We start from the raw sequence: 25,855 nt of genomic DNA on the forward strand, positions 1-25,855 counted from the left end.
GCACAAGGGTGAGTCAATCACGTAAGCGCCGCCTCCGCTTTAAGCATGAGCCTTTCGCGTTCAAGCTCGCCAAGCACCGTCTCTGCCAAGCACGCATCGCCGCATACGCCGGCCTTCTGGTGAGTGAACGTAGTCCTTTGAGACGACCGCGGAGCAACAAGGAGATGAGCGTCGCTGCCGCAATTAGGCTTCGCCAGCGAGAGACAATAGCATTCTAGGCTGATCATGCGGCCACAATACCGTCGCGCGATCTGCCCCCCATCTGCCCGCTTCGTCGCTCGCTGCACTGCCTCACTGCACGCTCACCGTCCCGGCATCCATACATCGACCCTCTACACACCCACTATATGCGTAATTTGATCGCGGCCATGTCAGCTGACCATGCTGCAATATAGCCGCCAACAGACTTCGACGCTTCCGCCGACACGGTCACGCGAACCGACCTCATGCTTGACGCGCTTCAGCTGCGGCGCCATACGAGATAAAGTGCCTGCAGTTTACCGATGCACTGCGCTTACCCGACAGGCCAGATGCACTTGACAAAGCGAGAGCATGACACCTTCCGTTGACCACTCGCCGCAATTATCGCTTCCATCTTCCCTATCCGGGAGGCGCCTCTTCTCGCGGCTTGCCTCACCATTTACGACCAAATCTCGCTCGATCGCTGACTTTTACATCGACATCGATGAGCCGTACAAGAACTATGGGCCAGGGGATGTGGTGAGCGGCAGTGTAAGGGTGCGCGCGATCCGGCCGACACGCGTCACTCATCTGGTAGTGTGTTTGCATGGCTTTGCACAGGTTTACCGCAATCCTGGTTCACCAGGAGATGGTTTTCGAGGCATTGGCGGGTACCTAGGACCTCTACGTGGAAAGAGGTCCGGTGAATATTTCGGCAATGGCTTCGCGTCGTTGTTCGAGGATGAGGTCGTACTCTGCGGCGACGGTAGGTTGGCGGACGGAGCATACCAGTTCAACTTTGAACTACAGTTTCCGGACAAAGACCTGCCTAGCAGCGTGGAGGTATTTCATACCGTATGTTGTTGTTTCCGAACCCTTACTGACACCGCGGCAGTTCGAACGAGGTGCTATATCGTATATGGTCACGGCCACCATGACGCGGCCAACCACTATGTCGCCGACAATGACGTGTGACCGCACGGTCCCTTTTCTGGGTTTGGTCGACATATCGACTCTTTATCCGCCCAAACCGCGAACCATTACGCTCGAGCCGCTGTCAAAACGATCACGCACCAAGCATCAAACACGCAGGCTGGTGGACCCTTCTGAGCGTCGCAGCCGCAAGGCAGAGTCTACTTACCAACTCGAAACAGACCAATCGAGCAGGCTTTCTTCGAACCCGAGCATGCGGACCAGGAGTGATGACCACATTAGCCCAGCTCCGAGCGAGGCAAGTTTCGACAGTACAGCCAGCAGTAGCCAGCAGGCATCTGATTCCGGACGAAACCGGGCATCGGCAACTGGCAGTAGCATAAGCAAGTTGAATGCAAGTAAGACCTCACTTGCTGATAAAACCATCACAGCTGTGATTGAGCCGCTCGTTGGAGGGTGTCTGCGAGGTGGCAACGTCGGCATCCGAGTCAGTGTCGACCATGTCAAACCGGTTCGCAGCCTCAAGGGCGTGATAGTAACGCTTTACCGTCAAGCTCGCGTCGATATGCACCCAGCGATACCGCTCGGACCGACGGAGAAAGGGTCTGAATCGAAGTACGAGGATTACTATCCAAAGTCCGTGACAGGGCTAGGCGGCTTGTCCCTGTCCGGCGCTGGATCAAGTCACACCTTCCGTAAAGACCTGGCCCAGGTTACGTTGCCATTGTATGTCAATCCTGCAAACTTGACTGCAGAGGTAACTGCCAGGTTACAAGTACCGGCGGAGATCTTTCCAACGATCAGTACAGTACCTGGCGGCATGATCGACTTCAAGTACCTTGTCGAAGTCGTCGTGGATATTCAAGGGAGACTCGGCAGCACAGAGCGTCAATTAGCAAATCTCATGGCCCTCACCAACAACCCGGCGCAGGCTGGACATTATGACGGCAGCGAGCCGTCTTATTCACCCTCTGGATCTGCGATAATCGACACGACGCCCATTCGCCGCGATAAGAGTGTTATTTCGGCTTCATTCGAAGTTATTGTGGGCACGAAGGAAAGCGAGAAGCTTAGAGGCAAACGAAGGCAGGAGTCTGAGATGGAAGCACAGCCTCCAGAACCCGAGGCCGACTTATCAGTGCAACAGTACATAGCACCCAGCACTGATGTTGCTGAAGAAGGCTACGATGCGAACGGGTACTGGACTCAAGAAGTCCACACGGTCCATAACGGAGGATGGTACCATCCGTACGCTTATCAGGAAGAGTACAACGGACAGGCTTACGAAGGTGCCGGTATGCACGAACATACGGCGTACGACGAGCCTCCACCGCCCGTTCCTATGCCTCACCTTACAGACGAGTCGCAGATGTCGGAGAAGGAGCGTATACGGCTAGCAGAAGCGCGTCTGCTACCCAGCCAGCCACCAAGTGCAGAAGCGGGGTTTTCCGGCGGAGTGGCTGGAGGCGCAACTGCACCGTTTCTCCCTGGCGCAGATGGGGCGGAAGCAGGTACTGTCCATGGACATATCGTGTCCAGGTACGTTGCTGATCCGCAAGCCAATGAGCATATCGATCCCGAACAGAGGCAACCAGATGTCTCCGCCTCCTATGCGCCTGCGCCTGCGCCTGCTTACGAGCAATCTGACCCCGGTCCTGCGTCTCGGATTGCAGTTCTCGCTGCCAATGATGACAAGAATGATCTTCAACAACGCAGGCTCGAGCTTGCGGCATCAGCACCGCCTAGCGAGGATTTCACCGAAGATGCAATTGCTGCCAACTTATTTCAACCCTCTGCGCCAACGGAGGACGACGCAGCTTTGCCATCTCACACTCATGATAGCCATGCAGAAGCGTCTGGATTTTCAGGCTTACCGATGTATGAGAGATAAGATTTGTTTGGAGTTTGGGAGTGAAGGATGTGTTCATCCCTTGGAATGGTTATTTAGACATGTCGTTGGGCCCTGCTAGCAGCCAGACACGTGTTGGTAGATGTCGAAGATTTGCGGTTCGCACGCACCGAATGCCTTATCGTCTATGTGTGTTGAGTAACATCCATCGGCTGCCAGTAGCCGTCCTGGGATCTCATACTAGAGCACGAACCCTCAGCTGGTCGGTCGCCGCCGAGGGTAATACGGCGAATCTCACAAATGGCCAACTCATCACCACGTGTCCATCATGAAGGGATAGAGGCCTTCATGCTGATGATGTCGGCAAGATGACCAGCTTGTCGGCTACATGTACTCAATGGCGCATAACACATCAACTGGGGCGGCGGAAAAGAGACCGCTGATCGTCACACGAAGATACCTTTTGAGGAAATTTAGGCGTGCGCGCAGACTGGCCTGGCCACATGATCATGATGACTCTTGCACCTCTAGAACATGGCGACTTTGATCGCCGCACGTGGTGTTTCGAGCGGTGATCTTCACGGTGTAGACGTTGGATTGGGGACAGAATGCGTGTTTACTCGGGGCCTTCATCTGCTGTATGTAAGCAGATTTCTAGAAACCCACGTCGTGTTTCACAAGGCAAGACACAGGCCCGTGGCGGGTCCCTGAAGATCCTCTTCATGCTTAGCGTTTCCTTCATTTCGCGGTGCCATGACCTCGCTTCAGGCGACAGACTGTCTTGTCACTTCCCGCCGTATTAAGACTTGGCCTTACCGTGCTACGGTAGACATGTGTATATTCTGTTGCGAGAGAGTTCATGCATGACGCAGATATTGCGCGATTGAAACAGTATCAGACGGATGCGGACTCAAACCATAAGTTGCCGTCTCGGAACTCGCTTGCCGTTGGACTGGTCTAGAACCTTACGACGGAGCGCCATTCTCACATCATGAAACCCACTTTCTGATCGCTTTCGCGCAGCTGGCACAGTCTCGCAAATCCAACAAAGCCGACAATGAATGGCGAGTACCCTTCATGAAGTCGCGGACTATGCGGATGAACTGCATATTGTATGCGCAGACACCTGCTCCACAGCGGGCGACATTATACTGAACTTTTAACCTCACGTCACCGCTGCACGGGGCGATGGTACATTGCTGACCAATAACGCCCCGTTAACGCGGTGCCTACGTCCAGACCGTCTGCGGTCAGTTGTGTTCGTCGTGGGACGCGCTTCAATTTGCCCTGCACCGGAAAACCTACGACTCTTGTCCGACTACTACGCTATGCCCCTGTGGCAGTCTAGAAGCTGAATCCGGGCCTAATCTGGGGCCTCGACTCGGTCCCAGCGACACTGTCGTTCTTGCGTCTCTGACCACACCGATAACCTTCTCGACATACTGGAAGAACCAGGAAGATCCGAGATAACGTCGCCAAACTGGATTCCTAACCATGAGCAGTGCTGCGTCGGTGGGCGCAATGCATCGCCGCAGCATTTGCTTCCCAAGACCGGGAACGCAGACTGTGATACAGGATGGCGATTCAGACTTTGCGCCTGAGCTTGACAGACTGTATGCGAAGTCGGAAAACGACGCGCTGGAAGCACTGGTTGCGCTCAAGGCCAGAGTACGTGACCTTCCAACGGACGACTTCTGGTCCGCGGTGACGGAGGGTATGTCCGCAATCACGGGAGCCGAGATGGCCTTCATTATGAAACGCGTCCTGGTCGACGAGCAGGAGGCGGCGGTCGAAATGCCTCCGTTGGGCGCGCAAGGGTCTTGCATGATGGCCGCTGCTTTCCACTATTGTACCCACGACGGAAAGAAAAACACTGTCAAGCACAGCAAATTCCAAGCCTGGGGCTGCCCATGTGCTTACATGAGGCACGACAAGGTGTTCCTTATCCCAGAAAACCTCAACAACTTCATCACAAATAATCCGAATCAGTTACCTATGCCTGCTGAAGCATACATGGCGGTGCCACTTTTTGCCGAAGGGAGATGTTTTGCGCACTTCGGTGTCATGTGGTCAAACGAATCCGCTGCGCAGAGAGCAATGTCGTGGGCCTTCATCGAGATGCTGCTTCACTCGCTCGAAGACATCATCCTGCAGCGCTTTCTGGAGGGTTCGAATTTCGTACGGCCGGCAGCCGTACCGCAAGACAAGGCGCGGGTCATTCCGCATGAAGCGGTATCAATGGCACAGTCACTGCGACCTTATGCGCCAAGTTTGTCACACGAACTACGTACGCCAATGCAAGGCGTTGTTGGGATGTTAGATGTCATGTATGCCACCGTACAGGAGGCTGTCGAGACGCAAAAGGACCCGCTATTGCGCAAGATCTTCCAGATCTTGAAAGAGAACATCGAAGTCGTCCAAGATAGTTCTCGAAGGGCTGTCGAGGCTGCTGACAACTTCGTTCATGCAGCTGACATGGATCTCACGTTACCGGAACCTGCACCTTTGTTGGCGCATGATGAATCGATCGACTCCGCCTCGCCTTGGTCAGCAACAGCTCACGACAGGCGACCGGAGATACTAGTGGCGGGCAGCAATCTCCCTCTGTCTCGACCGAACAAACGAAGGCGTGAAGAGGCCAACTCACGTACCGGAAGCAATGCTAGCTCCGCGAAGATTCCAAGATACGACGGAGCTTCTTCCGTTTGGTCGAAAGGTCCGGAGCCTAGCCAGGGTGTCGTAGAAGGTCTTCATGAAGCCGAGCAGCTTCAGGCACAGGCGACCCAAGGAGCTACCGCAATGGTCAATGCGCCCACTGTCGAAGATGTGGAGTTTGCAACGAATGCAATGCAGCAAGGTAGCAGGATCATCGCACCTGGGTTACGCCATACTAATATGCGAGAGATTTTTCAGTACGTCATCAGTGAGGGCCTGAAGATGGGAGGAAGACCGGACTCAGCGACGACACAGGAGACAGATGTTGGCGAGCTGATTGAAGTGCGATCGCGAGGTTCTGATGGGACAGTAAGCAACAAGACGATCGAGTGGAGCGTCGATCCGAGCGTGCCACATACGATGTTCGTCGACGAGAAGGACCTCACGAAACTGATCTCCTGCGTATTTCTGAACGCTGTCAAGTTCACAGACGGCCTCCATGGACGTGTGCGTTGCTCGGCACGCATGAGCCAGCGTGGGCGATACATAAGCATTAGAATCAACGACAATGGGCCCGGCATACCCGCAGCATTCCTGCCAAAGCTGTTCAAGCCTTTCTCGCAGGAAAATGGTTCCATCACACGACCCAGCGAAGGGCTTGGTCTGGGCTTGATGGTGGCCAAGGGTATCGCCAGGAAGCTCGGTGGTGACTTGATGTGTACCAGAGCTGAGACCGCAGGGCCAAATCATGGCAGCGAGTTCGAGATCAAGATTCCCGTTACAGCGGGCGAGACGATAAGCAGGCCCTCTTCGCCGTTTCACTCTCCGATGCCTCGAAAGGCGCAGATGGCGCAAGCCGAACACCAATACATCCCGCCTCTCCCACCATTCCCAGCCAGCCCTCGCCGCCTATCACAAGCGCTCGATAACATCATAACTCAGCCGCCGTTGCAGTCCGGGAGTGTCGCGGAATCGTACCCAAGCACACCACCGTCGCCCAGGAGTGTTGCCAACCTAGCCGCGCCGCCAGGGCGTGAGCATACCGCAACACCACCGTCACCTAGCGAGCAGCCTCATGTCCCCAAGCCGCCGAGGGTTCGTAAGTCTGCAGCAAACGCAGAGATTGACCGAGAACTTGCGAACAAGTACCCTCTCACCTTTCTAGTCGCCGAAGACAACAAGATCAACCGCAAGCTCCTTGTAAACATGCTATCCAAACTCGGGTATAAGCACATCATCGAGGCACATGACGGCGCAGAAGCCGTCCGTCAAATGATGCTCAACCGCACACAACGCACAAAGAATGGCAGCGAGAAGCCGCTCGTCCCCCCGATTGACGTTGTGCTTATGGACCTGTGGATGCCGCTGATGGACGGCTATGAAGCCACAGAGAAGATCCTGAGCATGGACGTGGAGCGACCGACCGTGCTGGCCGTGACTGCCGACGTCACGGATGGGGCGCTCGAGCGGGCGGCGCAGGTGGGCATGACGGGCTTCATGACCAAGCCGTATAAGATGATGGACTTGCAGCGACTGATCACGGAGTATTGTGCGCGCAGCCAAGTTGAGCAAGAGATACCAAGAGGCATGCCGGAGGGCCTGGCTGTGTCGTAATACAGATATGATAGAGTCATAATAAGAAGCCGAACGGCAGTTACTGCATCCTTACGTTTGCGCCGCGAGCTTCTTCTCTCTGGCTTCGAAGAGCTTGCGCACGCTCTCTTGACCGCCTAGCCACTTCTCGATCTCCGCATCAAGTCTACCAAGTTCGTCCTTCTTCGCCGTGGTCTCCTTCGTCAAGGCTTCTTTGAGCTTAAGCAAACGCTGTCTCTCCTCCTCCAGCTTCTGCCGCTCCACTTGCTCGTCTTGTATACGTGCGGTGGTCAAATCATGCTCCGAGCTCTCGGAGAAGTCAGGGTGCCGCTCAAGGAACTCTTCCGTAGGTATCATCGGCAATTGCTTGTAACGGTGACTGTACGATGTTGGTCAGAAAGTGAAAGCTTCAGAAAAGGTGAGTTTCGAAGCGTACTCATAGTCCTCACACGCGGCAATCTCTCCACGAAGATGTCGCTGCTCATAATAGAGATTCTGAAGCTGCAGGTGGAGACTGTCTATCTCCTGCCGCGCTTCTGCTGTCTCTTGCTTCGTTGCCCGCACGTCAAGGATGGCTTTCCGGTTTAGACCACGCAGTCGAGCTAGGCGGGCGTTCAGGATCTTCTGTTGCTTTGAGAGTGTAAGCTGGTCGTTGAGAGTGGACTCTTCGGTTGGCGTGCCCTCGCGGCCATGGTAGCGCTCGATTAAGTCAAGGATGGCTAGACTCTGTCGTCGTGCTTGGGCAGCGGAGTCCAGGACGGAGAGCAGCAGTGGATCAGTAATGAGCTCTTCATTCGCCATTGCAGTCGTTGCTCGGACCTGCCATCAATCTGCAGAGTGTGGAAGAAGTGCGCTTGTATATGTATGGACATTCACGCATGTGCTGCCGTGCAGCCGAGGTTCCGCCGCAAAGAGCGATGGCACGCCTGACGAGCTCCCATCGGGAATACGATGTGTCAACCTTCTCCGAGGTCGCTCACGTCGCTGACATACAAGGCTCGATGGATCTGTCTTGCTGCTCACAGAGATGGAGGCTTGCTAAGGCGGCGGACCTTGACGACAAACCCATCGAATATGGCTGAGCTACAGAAAAGCTACCCATGGACCAGGACGCCACTCGTGGCATGTGGCCCAATGCGCCTCATAGCACTCTCCAAGCTTGCCTTCGAGGTCTCTAATGCTGGCGGACTCGGCTTCATTGGAGCCGGCAGTGACGCTTCCATCCTCTCTGCCGAGCTGGAGAAGGTGAAGCAGCTTCAGACCAGCTCCTCAAATTTTGGGAGCGAAACTTCTGCCCTACCTGTAGGCGTAGGTTTTCTGCTCTGGGCCGGTGACAAGCTTCTGGACGATGCACTACCATTACTGGAGAGTTATAAGCCTGCTGCCATCTGGCTCTTTGCGCCGACCGAGCCTCAGCAGCTTACGAAGTGGACCGAAGCGGTAAGGCGCGTGACGCAGAGCAAGACGAAGATCTGGATTCAAGTCGGGACCGTGAAGGATGCGTTGGAGGCGACGAAACTGTGCCAGCCCGAAGTGCTCGTCGTTCAAGGCACGGATGCTGGAGGTCACGGACTGGAGAAATGCGCAGGCTTGATCCCATTACTGCCAGAGGTCGACGATGCCGTGACTGCGCACTGCCGAGCCGAAGGCATTGCTAAGCCCACCATGATCGCTGCCGGCGGCATTATGGACGGTCGGGGGGCCGCTGCCTCTCTGGCTTTGGGTGCCTCTGGCTTCGTGATGGGTACGCGGTACCTAGCCTCGCCTGAAGCAGTGATAGCCAAAGGTTATCAACACGCCGTACTGAAAGCCGCAGACGGCGGTATCAATACCGCCCGCGGGAAACTGTACGATACGCTGCGAGGTACCACGGACTGGCCGTTGCATTATGGTGGACGCGGCGTGCTTAACGAGAGCCATCGCGATGCCGAAAAAGGCATGAGCGTTAAAGAGAACAAGCGGAGGTACGACGAAGCGCTTAAGCTTGGTGACGATGGATGGGGAGAGAACGCACGCTTGACTACGTATGCTGGTACAGGTGTAGGATTGGTGACGGAGATCAAGAGTGCAGCTGCGATTACCGAAGAGGTGAGAGGGGACGCTGTCAGTATCTTGAAGCGCACGAGTAGCAAGCTATGAAGCTGGTTCGTCCGTTCGCCGTCAGACTTTCCATTTCCGTTGTCAATTTCCGCGCTTGACTCTGTCGTGCCTTCCTAATCCTGCCAGAGCCATATGTCTCCGTTCCATATATCGATGCGTCATACTGTCCTGCATGTTACAAGCTCGGTGCTATTATCGGCAGTCAGAATGGCCATGAGAAGATGATGTGGATGCTCACATGAAGCGTTGCAACTCCTCACGCGCTCTGAGGTGTGCGGTATGAAGCCACCACAAGGACTGAAGGCACAACATCGATGCCCATCAAAGTCAAGTAGCACAAAGGAGGAGGGTGGATTACGGTCTATACAATACGTATTATCTTAGGTTATGTGCAATCCAACACGCTCCGTGCGTTACACAAAGCTCGATCATGTCCCATCCGATTCCGCTATGCTATGCTAACCGACAAAGCAGCCGAGCGCTCAATGCAGGTCTGTCATGCCTCGCCTCGCGAATCAACCTTACCCGCATCCCGTACAGCCTTGATGAATTCGTTTACACTCCCAACGTCCCACTTCTCCTCATTGCGCCAGCTGATGAGGTCTAATATCTCCTCCCGAGCCCCATACAATTTCCCCTCCAGACGTCCTAGGACAGCAACAGCAGCTCGGACCAACGCCTTGTCGCCCTCAAACACAAATATGTCCCAGATCCGGCCCACGTGCTCCGGAGATAGGTTGTAGGCAAACAGACACCTGAACAGCGGGTCCAGGAACTCCTCAGGCTTGAGCTCCAGAGCAGGAGAGGTTAAGTGCGAGTGTAGCTTCGTGTACTTGTACTTCAGCGCGCTGAGTACAAGGTCGTAAGCGCAATTCATGGATGCCTTGTCGTGCACGAGGAAGGCCAACGGGAGCGGGCGGTTGAGCATGTTGGCTAGCGTCACGAAGGCTTCGGGTGCTCGCATGTGCATGCATAGCACGCTGGCGACAAGGTGGATGCCGAAGACGTAGCCGACATCGGACCGGTACATGGCGTACGCTTTTAGGACGTCGCTCAACACCACATGCAGAGGCTGGCCTTTACCGAACAAGTTCAGGTCGGGGTACACATTCGGCACGTCACGCTCGATAGCATCGAGCCAGGCCGCTTGGCTGCTGCGGGTCCGCTCTTCGCTCGGCATCTCCGCGACCTTCTCTTCCATGTCGTTCGCGCGTCGCAGCGCCGCTTCAAACGAAGAGGGTGAGAGCTGCAGTTCGTTGCCGATTGCTTTCTGCCAGACCAATGCGCGGCTCTTGGGCGTGATGCCACTCCACCAAAGCTCACGCGTCCTAGGCTCTCGGGTCATGACGTCCCAGTGCGGTAGCACTTGCTCTTCCCAAATACGAGCAATGTTGGTCTGCTGCTCCTCCTTCGTCTCCTCTTCCTCCCTAAGCCTCAAAGCCTTCTTCTTCTCCGCGTCTGCGGCACGTGCCATCATCTGCTCCCATTCCTTGACGTGCTTCTTCTCCTCTTTTCGGCTCTTAGGTGGGAGCCAGGAAGGTCGTGTTCGAGCGAGCACTGCTTCCTTTTCCTTGCTGATGGGCAGCGGGTCGATCATGATGCTGCCCTTTTGCACGGGTGGAAGCTCTAGAACTGTGGTCTTAGAGCGCATCTTGCTAAAGCTGGGTCGAGGTGGACTACTTGGCATGCTGGCGACACCAGAGCGTCTTCGCTCGGCAGACAGGTTGCCGGTGTACTGCTCTAATGCTGCTGATAGCGCGCGAGCCTCTTCATTGAGGTCTTCGGCCCACGACTTTGATCGATGCTTGTGGCCGAACGGCTCCGCAGAGAAGGAGGATATGGTGGCGCTATGACTATGCATCGGTGGCCTGCCGTGTCTGGGCGAACGAGGTGCGCCATACTGGCCATTGGGCATGATTGTTGGCGCTGATGGCCGTTTTGCATTCTTCGGTACATTCGCGGAATGCAGGGTCGAGTGGGATGGTGAAGGCTTTCGATTCGGGCTTGGGGTCTTCACACGCAATTTGAAGCTTTGTCCAGGTAGGGGCGTAATAGGTACGTTCTCCAAGATCGCCTCATCCGGCACGTCTTCGTCACCATCGTCATACTCAGCTTCGAGCTGCTTTGCCGTCTTACGGCCGGGCTGCCATGATTGGCGGCGTGCGAACGCACCCACAAGACCAGGTGAGGGTGCGCTCCATGAAGTGCGTGGTGAACCAATCTGAACAATTTGTGGCGAGCTTGAGTTCTTGTGCTGGGGGATGACTCTGTTCGGTGACGGTGATCTCGAAGGCTCGCTTTCTTCTGGGGCAGCCATGATCACCATCGTAGACGATGTAGGGCTAGTAAACCCACGCCGCATACCCCGGCCTTGTGGTAAGTTCAGAGAGCGGTCGCCTAGCGCACCGTTCATCTGGACTGTGGCATGCATGACCTCCATGTTGGCAGAGGATGAGCGTTTCGGCAGCCTCCTAAGCGTAGGCCGGCTCTCGGGCTTCACGTTGCAGTCATCGATGCCCTCTCTAACATCTTCGTCCAGCCCAACGTCCTCGAATTGCGGCAGCTTCTCCGTCGAATCGTCATCGGACGATATGTCGGAAGGAATGCTGGAAATGGAGGACTTGCTACTCTTCGAATACGATAGATCAGGCGGACTCGATGGCGCGGTCACCACTTCTGCTTCGCCGATTATCATTTCCTCTCCAGCCGCCATAGTCTTCTCCGACTCCATGATTGGCTCGGTCAACGACCTGTACCCGCCGATACTAGGCAGACTCACGCAGAAAACTCGCTGCGTCTGCTTGCTCGTTGAACTGCTGCTGCGACCTCCAGCGATCAATGAGCGCAAAGAGTCGTAGTCGAAGTTGGTGTTACTGCTCTGGTGTTGCTCGTCGGCGTCATGCTGGTCGTCTCGTGCCGCGGTGGATGTGAGAGGTAGTGGTGCCGGCAGTAACGAAGTCATTCTGCCTCGAGCGTATATTGAGTGGGTTGATCAACAGAACGCTAGCTCCTGAGCAGGGATGGGGCCGCTGGTGGTCAGCTAATCAGAGCGCTGACAGCCCGCGGTGCAGCTCATCTACTCATCCAATATCCGCACAGTTACGGCAGAGTCGAAGTGACGGAGTTGAGGGAAGAGAAAATGATGAGAGTCGGGTATGTCATGTTCTACCACAATGCGATTGTCCAAACCCGGAGGGAGGTGGCTCGTGGCTCATCGTGGAATGGATGCAAGCGCCGGAAACGATACAGATTGGCAGGGATTAGAGCTCGCCAGCCAAGCATTGACCTTCTCTTGCAAGCATCTCTTACGGTGGCTGGTCTTACAAACCGACTTCGGCAAATTAGTTGGATACACTTTTTCCCTTTCCACGGCGCTTGCAAGCAATGGGGAAGCTCAGCTCGAGCACACTTGTCGCCTTGATTTCAACTTGTCGCGATCTTGGCAAACGGTCCATCGGCGATCAAGGCCGGACTTGAGTTGGAGAACCGTTGGGAATGCCCGGATTTCGAGCGTGGAGTAGAATAGGCATTATCCTCTCCTCACCGTTTGGGCAGTGCTGTTCAAGATCACCCTGCGGACCTACTCCTTCAGGTCGCGACAGACTGCGGACATTCGCTCATCGCGGCACGTCGTCGTATGCCGCCGCCACTGATTGAAGCAGCTTCCGTTGCCCACACACATCTTTTGACTCTAGCTGCTTTCTTAGCCAAGCAAGTACTGTAACATGTCGTGTCTGACGCCGGTGAAACACGGTATAGAACGCGGTGAGTGCGAGCCTACATCATACACGTCAGCCTCTTTATCGACCGGTATCTCACAATATTGCACGAAAGTGGCGTAATCTACGTGCGCTAGCTGCAAACCTGAAACATGGAGCTCATGCAGGTCGTCCGGTAGTGGAACAGCCAGCAAACGTGCCGCGGAGCCGAGTCCGTTGATACAAATCGCAAGTTCGCAGAGAGCTTGTAAGGAAGACTCACCACCTCGTTTGGGCATTGGTCACGGAGCACTCGTACGGCACTGTGTCTTTGCTTGTACGCTTGCGACGCTTCACGAGCACGCAGCCGAGCTTGATCGCATCCTCCAATGTTCCTACGAGTAACATTAAGGGTTAGCGAGTGTGCCATACATTGCATGACCTTGGGTAGACTTGCTGATTAGAAGTGCATCATTGGGTTCCCTCCGCGAACGTAATGACTGCAAATAGTGGTGACACTTCAGTGCCACTTCGAAGAAGGCATGATGAAGGTTCCTTAGCACAGTGCGAGTCGCGTTGTACGAAGTGGACAGCAACATGGCATGCATCTGCAGCTTCAGCGCGGTCAACATCTTGCGGTAAAACGACTGACCAGGCAGCCGAGAGAACTCTACGGTGACCGATCCTGCAAGGTTACCCTTCCGGCGGCGTTCGTGGTCCTTACTGATGTCAAGGGTGATCGTATTGATCGCATTGCCGCAGTATGGGAAATCGGCCGCCCCTGACAACGCCTCGATTTGGCGTCCTGCGATGTGGATCTCGAAATTGGCCCGGCTCTTCTCCGCCTTCACTTCGACGCCGAACTCATGCACGCCAGCGTGCATAACTCGCATGAAACGGTCCGCGACTTCGCGATCCGTACTTACGACAAGGAAGTCGTCGATGAGGCGGAGGAGCAAGGTCTTATCGTTCCGCAAGAAGCCAAGAACTTTCCGCTCTAGCTCCGCATAGATGTAGCTGCATAGCAAACTCGAAACCACTGAGCCTTGCGGTATGCCCTTTGCCTGCCGGTAGAATCGTTTCCCAACCTTAATCAGGTTCCGTTCGATATGCTCTTCCAGCAGCGTGAGGATCGTAGATCGAGTCTCGGGCTTCTGGGCATGGCCTTCGACGAACACTGTTCGGCTTTGACCGTCTGCCGAATGTGCAGTTGCTTCCGAGGCGACACTGAAGGGAGTATTGTTGCTCGATGCCATAGTCAGAAACCTCCAAGACGGTTTCGCAGCAAAGCCTGGCAGGTGTTCATTGTGACCGCCCACCAATCGAGCTGTCGCGTATTTGGCGATCAGGTATTGGTCCACAGTCAATACACGATGCAGCAAGTCAAGGAGTGCTTGCTGCGGAATTGTGTCAAAGCATGCTTTTACATCAATCTTGGCAAAATACAATTGTCTCCCAGCAAGCCCTTGCTGTTGCAGCGAGTGCCGGAATGCTTGCAGCCGTGGGAACATATCTTCGACTGAGAACAAGGCCGAACCCAACACCTCTGGCCGCAACCGCTTTTCGTGGTGAAGTACGCTGAAGGCAGGTGTTAGGGTGCTGTTGATGCTTCGGCCAAGAACGGGTTCACCCCGTTGCAAGCGTTGCACACGTCTCCGTAGATTGATAATTGGCCGCATCTCAACTTCCTTCGGCAAAAAGCGCACGGTACTGACACCAAGAGCTCGACCGGCTAGCTGCCCTTTCACAGTGGCCGCACTGCACTCTTCCAGTATGTTGGCTCTGAGCGAGTCGAAGGCAGGCTTTGACAGCGCTTGCCATACATCGTGTCGAAAATAAAACAGCTGATTGCGATGTACGTTCGATTCTGTGACATAGAAATTCGCTCTGATGAGAGGGATTAGGAAGGAGTCGAAGGTGTAATACAGTAACTCCGCCAAGAGCTCCCTGCGCTTAACCGTGTCGGTCTTGCTAAGCTTGTTCCCAGGCTTCATTGTCACTGGACATAACCACTGCATGTCTAAGATGTGGATGGACTGCATCACTTCGTGCAGACTCATACCCTCATGCCGTCGTAGACGAACAAAGCGGTCGATACTCTGCAGGATCCGGTCACGATTAGATCTGGTCATGCCAGACCTGTCCCAGAAACCTACTGGAAAGACTCTGCTAAAGACTGCTCGACAGAACGAAGACACTTGCGTAGGGGACGAAGCGTATTGCAGAGAGCCCTCACGGAAGCCAGTCGGTGCCGAATGTGGTGGACAGTGGTGCTGGAGCAACGCATGATACGGGCACTTAACATGCCGTCTGCGGAGGCTTTGCACAAGATGGTATACTGAACCTCTCAATCTTCTCGGGAGGTGAGACGGGTTGTGGATAGGCACAGTGTTCGGCAGGCGTTCCTGTTGCTGCTTGTATTCCTGCCGAGCGATGTCCTTGTCGCGCAGAGTGTAGTCTTTGAAAGGTTGTGCAGTCTCCCTGTGATCGATGTTTGAGGTGAAGACATTGTGCAAACCAAACTGCCTTGGAAAGATATACTTCATGATTCGGACCGTCTCGCAGGCATCGGGCGTGTTGCGCAAGCGGCTCAGTACGTGCATAAACGGCAACCCAGGGCGTGGTTGACCTGTCGATGTGTGTGACGGCTTCGCATACAACATGCGGTGGCGGACAAAGCGGATCCCAGAAAGTCCGCGATATCTTGCGGAGTTTTCCTGCCGATCCTCGACTCTTTTGGCTTTGCTATCTTTGGCAGCTTCGCCAATGCTTGGTCGGCGATCTTGGAGCTCACTCATAGGGACTCCGCTTAGCTGTACGAGGTTGCTGGTATCTCCAGCGGGCACAAACACGCCGCACTCGATCAGCAGAGCACTGATAGTTCGATCTGCGGTACTTCCAATCAACGAAGGCAAGGCCGTCCATGGATGCTGCTTCAAGGTACGAACATGCTGGTTTTCGCAATTGGACAGCACGCCAGGCACACCTGGGACAAGATTGAGCTGGACAGCATTTACAGCCGTGGTGGTTCGCTGGTACCCGTGGCAGAGTACGTGCGAAGGTCGGCGACTGCCACGTGGTCGTCGAAAGAAGAGCGCCCAAATGACAAAGTCTACGGTCTGTCTCACAAGGGTTGGGTTAGCCGGGTGTAGGCTGGGAACTACCACTGCAGAGCGAGACGTGACAGCGGCTTTTCCTACCTCTGATTGCTTAAACGCTCCTTGCGTTGGACCTATAGATTTCGTAGCCTCGGATACTTGCTGCGTGAAGACGGTGACATCTTGGTCATAAGCCGCAAGGTCGCCGTCCGCTGAGCTACGATTGAATGAGCCTACAAGCGTACAGTCCAGGAGTCGCACGAGAGCAGCGTCACAAGCGGAGCCAGCACCATCGCCTCGTCCATACTGCAGAAGCCGCTTGCGACGTTTCTTAGGTGTTATAAGCTGACTTGCAAGGTATGATCGCAGAGTTGACACGCTGGGATAGTAATTGCGTAGCAACGGCGCTGTGGGGTGGGTCGCTGCACTGTCTTCGACCTTTTGTCTTTTGCTGGGATCATCATGACCTTGCATCTTCCGCTTTCTCTTACCCATGTTGTCAGGCGTCCTTCTTCGCGGCATGGAGGGTGGAACATTGGGACGCGACGTCAACTAAGGAAGTCACGCCGAGCACACGCTAGTATCGCGCTTTCTCGGCCTGGGCCGCCTTGCGTTAGTTTCCCTAACACATGTTCTGTGCATCAAGGCTGATGCTGATGCAGGAAACAGCATGAAGAATGCGAACTTTCTACGTAGGCTGTGGTGTTAATTGTGCTGCTCCCAACGGAGCTGCATGCTGCTACACCACGGTCTCAATATACCGAGCACTCGATCTCCGCACGCTTGAACGCTTCACCAAAAAATCGCTGCATAGCCGTGTAGTGGAACAGAATGCCGCCCAGCACTGCGAAGTGCCAAATGTTGTGACTTGCGCCTACGTAGTCGAACCAGCCGGGAAGGAAACGCTCGGGCATGCGAGCCGCATACAGCAATGCCCCTCCGAGGTAGACAAGGATAGACTTCGAAATCGGCGCGTAGAAGTATGCCGTGGCGTTCCAGCCTCGCTCAAGTGTAAGCTGCAGCACCGGAAAGAAGCCTGTAGCCGCTAAGGATACGTAGAAAGCGACCCGCAACCAGTTCATGTCCGCGCGGTTGAAGAAAGGGTTCCATGGTAGTACGGTGCCTGCTGCACCTAGAACAACCGTTGTAGTAAGGTAGACCCACCGGCTCCAAGGCTCACAGTAGAACGCAGTGTACTCTGTCGTCATGATGCTGGTCGCCACAAGCAGTGAGATGCCGGTATAGTCAACGCAGGCGAAGCGTTCCATGATTGTCTGGTTGGAATGGCTGCTCATGGTGTGCCACATTGTTGAACAAATTAGACACTTGCATGCCGCGAAGAAGAAACAGCCAGCAATGGCGATGTCGAACTTCGTTGCCGCAGTGAATGCTGGGGTTGTTGGGTAGACGTAGAAAGCGAGCGCTAACACGACGAGTAGACCTATTGCATGCGACCAGATGTTCACCGTCTCGTTCGATACCGAGAAGCAGGACCGAATGCACTCTGCTGTACTCTCAGAGAAGCGGTAGCCAGAAATGATATGCGGATTCCCTTTCCAGGGCTCGGGGAGTTGCTCGTACGTAAGAAGACCGTAGTTGCGAGCTCGCGCAACGGCCTCCTCAACCTTAAGCTTCAGCTTTGCTTGGGCTCGACGAGCAGCTTCTGCGCCTTCGGACACCATGCCCGCAGCTCTGGCTGCTGCGGTATCCGCATAAGCGATACCGGAGTCGAGGATTTCGGCAAAGCCTGCCGGACGTAGCTCGTACGCAGCCTTCTCGAAATCGCTTAGGATGCCTTCACATATCTTCACGCCATCTCTAATCCTTTGCTCCAACGACTCCTTCGTCGCTAATGCGCCCTTGTAGTGGGCATCCACCGTATCCACCAGGATATGGGCCCTCCGCCGTCCAGCGTCCACCAGGTCGCCACCGACTTGCATGCAGCTTTCATTAACATCACGAAGCGTATCAAGCGCAATAGTCATGCCCTCATCTATCTTAAAGTGGCCATAGTCCTCTACTAATGCAAGCCGTTGACCGAGCTCCGCTAAAAAGCGGTCGACGAGCAGCTGAACATTGTCCCGATCCAGACTCCATGTGCGCGCATGGTACGAGGAGTGTCTTCTTCGCTTGCGTGCTCTTTGTATGTCAATGTCGAAATCTGCGCCGGAGCTGGCTCCTAACGTGGGCTCCTCGTGGGTCTCTGTAATGACGGTTGTGCAGTTCGAACTGAATCCGCTTATAGTTGTGTAAGCAGACATCACACAGGCCGTTCAATGCTTTGATACCTCTCCAAGAACGGTTGATGGGCATAGAGAGGTGGGTGTAGAGATAAGGAAAGTGTGTTGGAGGCAAAATGCTCGCTTGCGTGGATCCAATGCGCCTCGGTCTTGGGAAGGCGCAGGGTCCAGATCTGCGAATTGACGACGATCAAAGCATCTCCGTCCTGGCATGTGATAGACAAACAAATGTATGTCTCTGGCACATGCAGAATTGGGACGGCGCATCCATGAATGCGTCCTACCTGACCTGGGCCTGCTAATAGAGCATCGGAAGTACAAGCTGATGTGTCATACGTCTCACTGCCACTCTAGCTCTATCGCCTCCCCTTTGACTTTGCTATTGAACCACTGCATTAGTTCGATCTTCTCACCAACAGCCTGCGCACCGTCAAGGGCTCCCTCCTTCGCAATCGCCCTTACCGCAAGGCGTAGCTCCGTCGTAGCCAGGTTCCGAGCAATGCATTGTCTAGAGCCCATACCAAAGGGAATCCAATCCCGCTGCATCTGCGGAGTTGGGCCATCTAACCATCGCTCAGGCCTGAAAGCGAACGGATCGGGATAGACTTCAGGGTTGAAGTGCAGTGAATACGGTCTACTGCTTGTCAGCATCTAGGCGAATGAACCCTAAACATGACCTCCTTGCACTTACTGCATGCCTACCTGCGTACCGCCGGGAAGGAAATATTGCTTGCCGCTTGATGATCCGTATGCCAAGCCCTGCTTTGGTACCATTCGAGGAAGTCTTGCTGGATTCGGCATTGCTATGCGTAAGCCTTCTCGCACTACGGCGTCAAGATATCGGATAATCTGCGGGCTCTGATTCCGTTCGCTCATGTCTGCCTGCGCAACCTCGTTCTTCAGCCGGTCATAGACGTCAGGTCTTTTGGCCAGATTCCAGCATATCGTCGCGAGAGAGGTCCCTGTGGAGTCAGTCCCTGCGAATATCACGTCTTCGCACTGTATCTTGACTTCATGCTCGGAAATGCCGGCTTTGAGCAATCGCGCTTGGTAGGTCGCAGTTCCCTTCGTCTCTCCTTGCAGTAATGATTCGACGAAGTCGCCGACCGTCTGAGCGCTTTTCTCTTCTTCCTTTGCTGGCCAGAACTTCTGCCGCGCCAGCTCAAGCGTCAAGAAGATCCAATTCGGCAGAAAGAAGAAGCGTCCCACCGCAACGAGCGTGTCCACGAAAGCGCTGGCAGACAGCTTGTCGCTCTCCTCGTCAACGCCGCCGAAAGCTCGCCCAAATAGGTACGAGCTTACCGCGTCCAGGGCAAGAGAACGGGTAAGATTGAGCACATTGACAGGTCTTTGTCGATTTGCTTTCCTGCTCTCGGCCGCTTCTCTTTTCAATCGTGCAATAAATCTATCAACACAGCTCTCAATCGCACTCTGCCCTTCGCGAATGCTAGTCATACTGAACAACGGCACAACGGCTTTACTCCGCACGGATCGATACTCGGGGTTCTGCGTGCTAAATATCGTTGCATGGCCTTCAATGTCAAAGTTCGCATAGCAGGGTGCTTTCGAGAACCCACCCTTCTCTACGTATATCGGCGCCAGTGCTGCCCCGTCGGATATGATGACTTCGTTCGGTGCGATCCTAACGATGGGGCCGTATCGCTTGTGAAGCTCATCGATCCGGGTGCTTTCGTCGCCGAAGTAGGAGTGATAGTACGTCCAAAGGGAAGTAAGCTTGCATATTAGCGGTCCCGGTATGGCATGCAGACTGTCAAGAGATGTCCGATAGACTATACTCGAGAGCAGGAAGATAGCAACAAGTGTAGCGGCGAAGGTTGACGAGCCCAACGACTCCATGATCTCGTTCTCCGTGTCGATGAGCAATTATCTTCAGCGGACCGCACACATATGTTGAAGGCAGTCCATTTGATGAGAACTGTAGACGGCGCCAAAACCTTGTTCCTGAACAATGAGAGAACACGGAGTACAACCGGAGATGGAATGAGTCAAACGGATGCGACGCAATGAGAGTGAGAAGAGGGCCCCACTGTACGCCTAGATGCAAACTTTGAATGTTGCATGGTTAAACGCCGTTGGTATACGATTAAGGCGACGCAACCAGAGAATCCCGTGCGTGCAGTAGTTGGGCAACAAGGTTCAACCAGAAAAGAAAGTTAAGGCAAAAGGTTGAATAGTCGACGACCTCGCAGAGGTATTATAGCACTGCTGAAACAGACACATGCATATGGGGTATCATAATCAGACCGACACCTCCACATCCCTTCCAATACCATCGTCTCCAGGGCTCAGGGCTTTACCAGCAATCCACACACTCTCAAGCGGCGCCACTAGACTCGGATTAACGAAGCGTAGTCCGCTCTCTGTAGTTCCACCCAATGCCGCTGCACTTTCACGCGGGTAGCGGTCTTGCGTGCTGTCCACATCAGCCCACACGTTGCGTTCCGGAGTAAGATCGTTGCTGACGGCCGTGCCGATTCCATCAGCCTGTTGATCCGCGTACGCCTCGCCGCGCTTAATGCTTCGTAAGGCGATAAACCGCATAAGCGGCTTATACGCTCGTCCATAAAGCACACTGACCCAAACCGTAGCGATCAGAAGCGGTATCATGAGCACACTTCGGTATATTGCTTGTTTGAGAATCAGCTGACCGGCTGTGGTGAGCTGGAAGAACACCAGACCGACGAAGATACGGTCGCAGATCATGCCCCATGCTCTGCCTGTTGACTGCTGTTGATGGTCCATGGCGTAGAGGAGCTGGTACTTGTATACAAAGTGACCGAGAGCGAAGAAGATCAGTCCAGCGAGGAGGACGGACCATGACGAGCGCAGTACGGAGTAGACGATGCAGATGATAAAAACCAGAAGGGCGGTTGGCAGGTAGAAGCCGTAGCTGAAGATGGGTGGTTGAACTAGCTCGGCGTAGTCTATCGCAAAATCAGCTGTGGGTGCAGAAACAGTGTGAACGGGATGTTGATCGACGTACCGCGGGGCGTCTTAGCGCCCATGAGATAAATCGGGTACAGTGAGACGCTACCAACCTCCAGTAGCCGAAACGGAAACAGCCCGACACCTTGTAGGATGATGAAATTGACATAGAAGGGCAACAGTCGCTGCAACGACAGCGCCAATGTGTACGCGATCTTTCGCAGGTCCTTAGTGAGGTCGTCGAACTTTTCAAAGAATTGGTAGAATTTGGAGGCGGTACCTAGTACCGTGAAGATGACGAAGAAGTTGAAGAAGGTAAAGAAGAAGTTCTTTGAGATCGCTGCCAGCTCGATGTCGCCTTGCGAAATCATGCCTTGGAACCACGAGAGGTAGTAGTAAAGGTAAGGTACGAGGACGGTTAGCAAGGTGGCGATCAATGTCGGGACCTGGGTGTTGACTAGTGATCGCAAGTTTTGGTGGTGGTCGAGGAAGTCTCCAACTTGTGGGAATACACGGCCTATGGTGTCTGTGTTTAGAAGGCCGGCTATGGGCACGAAGATCGCGGACCAAAAGACGGTGAGCAGAACGATCAAAGCAGTTATTGACCACTGCCGTAACATCCGGTTGCGTCTTGAGAGGTATGTGTTCGACCATATGACGTCCGAAGGACTCGGGCTCTGACTGGCAATGAGCTGTAGCGGCGAAGGATCAAGCACTGCTTGGATGGCCATCTGGCAAGCTGCAACCGAGTCCATCGTCACAAAGGCGAGTGGCGTAGGAGCAAAGTCCTTCTGCCGCAGCTCTCTCACTCGGTCATCGGCTTGTCGAAGCTTCTCCGTGTAATAGTCGATCGCGTCCACTTGCTTGCTTTGTAGCTTCCACCTTCCGTATCTGATTGTTGTCCTAGGCCTTGGGCGGTTGTAAGGCACATTTGCGTGGCCATTGGCGCCCATCAAGCGAGAGCTCTCATTCTGCTCCTCGTCTGCGATAGGTGCAGCAGGTGGACCAGGCGGAGGAGGCTGTGCAATTGGCAGCGTCTCGAGGTTCCGCTCGATGGTCCTGAGACCCATATGTATGGTATGTGCTTCCTCCAGTCGTCTCAGAGCGTCCATTCGAGCGTTCATTGCTTGATCAAGCTCCTTCCACTTCCTGCATAGCGTTACGCTCTCCACCTTGCCAATGTCCAGGCTCTCAATGAACTCCTGAAGTCTCCCCTCATCTTGCAGGTCAGGTGGAATCCCAGACAGCCGAATCGTTCGGTCAGTGACAGTCGTTTGCGAGCCGAGATACTCTTGTCGTATCTCGATGATCTTACGGGTCTCTGCTATGACGAAATAGATGGCTATAACGGAGAATAGGTAGGCGAAGGCGACATACATCCAAAGGTAATCTGTCTCGAAGTTGTCTGGAAATGACGGATCGGCAGTACTGTTCGATGAGCTTCTGTCCAGAAGGTTGACCGAGCGACATAGGACAGTGTCTGCGCGCTTCGTGCGGTTGTGGTAGGTGCTGTTACCTGGTATATCGCTTTCTTCGGGGTAGGCGTCATGAACCGGTTTGATGACAACCAAGGAGAACAGAAATGTGATCGCCAGAAACTTCATAGCCATCTTAAAGAAAGCCAGAAAGACATAAGCGTCCAGTCCGGCCGAAGCCAGCACTTGCTGCTCCGTGATCCTCCATACTGTCGGGATCCAGCCAAAGAGGGTGCTCGGTAGGTCAGGCAAGGCAGTCGCTTCGTCCTTCTGCTTCTTTCTGGCTGCATACAAGCCTTGCCATCGTGGCCTTAGAACGCAGAAAGCGAGGAACGCAGAGATTCCGAGGGCAAGAGAGAGCAGGATTTGGATGGTGGTGTCGCGTGGATTGGTGGCGCCATACAGTCTCTCGAGGTCATCGTTGTCATCGTCTGCTAAGGTGCCATACCCGACCATTGCGCGCCCGAGGGATCTCCGGGTTGACTTTGCTATACTATATTGCGGACCTCATGTGTTAAGAAAGAAACAAAGCATGCACAATGACATCGCAGCCGGCTCGAATGATGGAGGCGGCCCGCAGCGCGCAGCCCCGTGAAGGTACGCTTGATACAGTATTGGGACGACGACCTTCCTGTCTCTCCGAATGTGTCTTTAAATTATGTCTTCTTAAATTGCCTTGTGTATGCCTAGGGAGACCAACGTACCTCTTAGTCCTCGACGTATGAAGCCTGAACAGTGTTACCGGTCACTGTACAGTGATTTCTCTCAGCCCTCTCCAACAGTCACATGAGAGGCTATGCCGTCTCAAAATGTTGCCCCAAACTGCGGCATGCACTATACTGCTGCGTGCCAACACACTTTGGAGGACCTTAAACCTTGCCAGGATGTTGGCGATGCGGAACCGGTCTCCATACAGTATTCCGAGCGCATCATCTCCAGCGACCGGGCTCTATAGCACCCAGCAAGCTCACCATGGCAGTATATGACGAGCGGCGATCTCAATTACTTCTTGTGGTCGGTGCCATAACGTGTAAAACATTCGTCGTATTCACTGGATTGCTCCATGTAGGTAGGAGGTGCAGCTCTGACTCGCTTACAGTCGAAGCATTTCGTGAAGTCATGTCTGGGTCTTGCTCTGCGATCTAATTGTCGGTCGCGGCTTCCTTCAAAACAAGACGAAAATCTCCACATCACCTCATATTTGCCGATTAATCACACTTCATCCCATCGAGACACGTACACACGTTCTCTGCGCCTCGCATATGCCGCGCATCAACGCATTGTACATAAGAAGTGAAAGCAGCATGAAGCGGAATAACCTTCTAGCACCGACCATCCATATTGAAGCGGCACTCCATAGCCAGCCGACTGGGCTTGACAGCGAGCATAAGGTGGGAGACTTTCCCGTTCAAGATAGACGTCGACTAATGGCAGTACAGCTGCGACAGGAGATCCAAGAGTGGCTTTTGAATGTGTATAAGACCGTGACTGTAGGGCTAGATATTGTGGGCTACGGTAGATTTTGGCATATGCTTACAGGAGATTGCCAACGCTGATCGAGAAATCAGGGAGGAAGCTGCCGCTCGTGGCGGCCATACACATTGCGGACTACACCGGGCCGCCGAAGGAGCCAGCTTACTACGAACTTGCCCAAGTGGACATAGACGTTCAGATCTACGCGCTCCACGGGAGTGCTAAAGTCGACGGACGTCGAGTGATAGTTCAATCTACAGGCGACGAAGCTCTGGAACCCCGTATCATCGAGCTTCCACATGGAGATCTCGAGGATGAGTGGAGCTCACTTGTCTTCGACGACGCCCTGCCGGCTCGTCTGTTGAGGTATCTGGCACGCATGATGAGTATGATGAAGCAGCCCGGCTTGATTCTGACCACATTCAATTGGAACCGCCTTTGTCTTTTGCATGGCCCGCCCGGAAGCGGCAAGAGTACACTCTGCCGTGCCTTGGCTCAGAAGCTCAGCATCCGCCTTAGCAATCAGTTCACGAAAGCAAAGCTCGTCGAGATCAACACCAACACCATGCTAAGCAAGTACGTCTGCCATAACAACTGCGCTACTCTTGCTGATGGGCACTGACCCTGTGCAGGTACTTCGGCGAAAGCGGCAAGCTCGTCTCGAAAGCTTTCGAGGACATCTTCAACACCGCACAAGACGGCACCACACTAATCTGCGTCGTGATGGACGAAGTCGAAACCATCGCCGGCTCCCGCGAGCGTTCCGCCACCGGCGGCGAATGCAACGACGGTCTCCGCGCCACCAACCAACTGCTCACGGCCCTCGATCGCCTTCGGCAGCTGCCAAACGTAATCGTCCTCTGCACGAGCAACATGATCACTGCCATCGATCACGCCTTCCTTGACCGTGTCGACATCAAACAATTCGTCCCCAGCCCATCTCCAGCGGCCATTTACAACATCTTTCGCTCATGCTTAAACGAGCTCATCCGCAGCAATCTCGTGGAGATGGCTCGGGTGAGCCGTGATCCTCGCCAAGCCAAACGAAGTCGCACATCCCCTCCGTCTGCCACTTCTTCCTCTCCCGAGCACGAGCCCTCGGTCCCCGTCCCAGCGCCAGAACTCCCAACCTTCTCGGAGCTACAGCTGAATTTTATGGACCGGCCGCAATCGCCCGCCTATCGTGTCTGGATCGTAGCGCGGAACTCCCAAGGTTTCAGCGGGCGCACGCTGCGTCGCTTACCGATTCTGGGTCTGGCTATGTATACGTGGGGCGGCAGTATCACCGTCGACGATGCCATCTCCGCTCTAGAGGCAGCGGTTGAGCAAGAACTCACAGCGGTGAAGCGCAAGGCTGTACACTTCGGCATAGACGGAGGTCTTGTGAATGGAAAGTGAGTGATGATTGTTGTTGTTGTACATGCTTTGAGCCGTGTTAGAGAGCTTGAGCAGCGGCAGGGGCCTACCGGGATGGCAAAAGGCTGACCTGTGGTAAGAGCCTTAAGTGGGTAAAGCTGCTGTTGCTTGTTACAAGCTAGATGTTGTTGCTGCTTGTTCGTGACCTACTGTATCCAAGCTGCTTAGGAAGTAGCTTACCACATCTTAAAGCCCGCTC

General features: G+C 54.4%; 11 protein-coding genes across 11 annotated transcripts; 5 read left to right on the forward strand and 6 right to left on the reverse strand.

The window, feature by feature from the left end:
- Window positions 1-89: 89 nt before the first annotated feature.
- BAUCODRAFT_39519 (uncharacterized protein) lies at window positions 90-3,173 on the forward strand. Its single transcript, XM_007683218.1, has 2 exons — window positions 90-1,023; window positions 1,076-3,173. Exons 1-2 carry the CDS (start codon window positions 553-555, stop codon window positions 3,002-3,004), a joined length of 2,400 nt encoding a protein of 799 aa, XP_007681408.1. The 5' UTR covers window positions 90-552; the 3' UTR covers window positions 3,005-3,173.
- Window positions 3,174-4,483: 1,310 nt separating this feature from the next.
- On the forward strand, window positions 4,484-7,231 carry BAUCODRAFT_80140 (uncharacterized protein; the record flags this gene model as incomplete). The annotated part of the gene is made up of 1 exon (XM_007683315.1): window positions 4,484-7,231. The coding sequence occupies one exon, from the start codon at window positions 4,484-4,486 to the stop codon at window positions 7,229-7,231; it is 2,748 nt and encodes a 915-aa protein (XP_007681505.1).
- A 51-nt stretch (window positions 7,232-7,282) lies between these two features.
- On the reverse strand, window positions 7,283-8,011 carry BAUCODRAFT_127257 (uncharacterized protein; the record flags this gene model as incomplete). Its single annotated transcript, XM_007683522.1, has 2 exons — window positions 7,283-7,589; window positions 7,647-8,011. The coding sequence occupies 2 exons, from the start codon at window positions 8,009-8,011 to the stop codon at window positions 7,283-7,285; spliced, it is 672 nt and encodes a 223-aa protein (XP_007681712.1).
- A 273-nt stretch (window positions 8,012-8,284) lies between these two features.
- Window positions 8,285-9,349, forward strand: BAUCODRAFT_80472 (uncharacterized protein; the record flags this gene model as incomplete). The annotated part of the gene is made up of 1 exon (XM_007683339.1): window positions 8,285-9,349. The coding sequence occupies one exon, from the start codon at window positions 8,285-8,287 to the stop codon at window positions 9,347-9,349; it is 1,065 nt and encodes a 354-aa protein (XP_007681529.1).
- A 325-nt stretch (window positions 9,350-9,674) lies between these two features.
- On the reverse strand, window positions 9,675-12,424 carry BAUCODRAFT_39523 (uncharacterized protein). Its single transcript, XM_007683219.1, has one exon. It carries the CDS (start codon window positions 12,270-12,272, stop codon window positions 9,807-9,809), a length of 2,466 nt encoding a protein of 821 aa, XP_007681409.1. The 5' UTR covers window positions 12,273-12,424; the 3' UTR covers window positions 9,675-9,806.
- Window positions 12,425-13,415: 991 nt separating this feature from the next.
- On the reverse strand, window positions 13,416-16,601 carry BAUCODRAFT_80286 (uncharacterized protein; the record flags this gene model as incomplete). Its single annotated transcript, XM_007683329.1, has 3 exons — window positions 13,416-13,731; window positions 15,550-16,127; window positions 16,209-16,601. The coding sequence occupies 3 exons, from the start codon at window positions 16,599-16,601 to the stop codon at window positions 13,416-13,418; spliced, it is 1,287 nt and encodes a 428-aa protein (XP_007681519.1).
- Window positions 16,602-16,858: 257 nt separating this feature from the next.
- On the reverse strand, window positions 16,859-18,367 carry BAUCODRAFT_79819 (uncharacterized protein; the record flags this gene model as incomplete). The annotated part of the gene is made up of 1 exon (XM_007683284.1): window positions 16,859-18,367. The coding sequence occupies one exon, from the start codon at window positions 18,365-18,367 to the stop codon at window positions 16,859-16,861; it is 1,509 nt and encodes a 502-aa protein (XP_007681474.1).
- An 86-nt stretch (window positions 18,368-18,453) lies between these two features.
- BAUCODRAFT_117766 (uncharacterized protein) lies at window positions 18,454-20,401 on the reverse strand. Its single transcript, XM_007683523.1, has 2 exons — window positions 19,038-20,401; window positions 18,454-18,980 (listed from the first exon to the last, which is right to left on the reverse strand). The coding sequence occupies exons 1-2, from the start codon at window positions 20,201-20,203 to the stop codon at window positions 18,686-18,688; spliced, it is 1,461 nt and encodes a 486-aa protein (XP_007681713.1). The 5' UTR covers window positions 20,204-20,401; the 3' UTR covers window positions 18,454-18,685.
- Window positions 20,402-20,425: 24 nt separating this feature from the next.
- On the reverse strand, window positions 20,426-23,318 carry BAUCODRAFT_39528 (uncharacterized protein). Its single transcript, XM_007683220.1, has 2 exons — window positions 21,351-23,318; window positions 20,426-21,291 (listed from the first exon to the last, which is right to left on the reverse strand). Exons 1-2 carry the CDS (start codon window positions 23,221-23,223, stop codon window positions 20,606-20,608), a joined length of 2,559 nt encoding a protein of 852 aa, XP_007681410.1. The 5' UTR covers window positions 23,224-23,318; the 3' UTR covers window positions 20,426-20,605.
- A 142-nt stretch (window positions 23,319-23,460) lies between these two features.
- On the forward strand, window positions 23,461-23,762 carry BAUCODRAFT_39529 (uncharacterized protein). The gene has a single exon (XM_007683221.1). The coding sequence runs from the start codon at window positions 23,564-23,566 to the stop codon at window positions 23,720-23,722; it is 159 nt and encodes a 52-aa protein (XP_007681411.1). The 5' UTR covers window positions 23,461-23,563; the 3' UTR covers window positions 23,723-23,762.
- Window positions 23,763-23,920: 158 nt separating this feature from the next.
- Window positions 23,921-25,805, forward strand: BAUCODRAFT_325315 (uncharacterized protein). Its single transcript, XM_007683524.1, has 4 exons — window positions 23,921-24,158; window positions 24,207-24,282; window positions 24,336-24,816; window positions 24,873-25,805. Exons 1-4 carry the CDS (start codon window positions 24,030-24,032, stop codon window positions 25,636-25,638), a joined length of 1,452 nt encoding a protein of 483 aa, XP_007681714.1. The 5' UTR covers window positions 23,921-24,029; the 3' UTR covers window positions 25,639-25,805.
- Window positions 25,806-25,855: the final 50 nt, after the last annotated feature.

This window comes from Baudoinia panamericana, assembly GCF_000338955.1.
Source record: "Baudoinia panamericana UAMH 10762 unplaced genomic scaffold BAUCOscaffold_15, whole genome shotgun sequence".
Taxonomy (NCBI): Eukaryota; Fungi; Ascomycota; class Dothideomycetes; order Mycosphaerellales; family Teratosphaeriaceae; genus Baudoinia; species Baudoinia panamericana.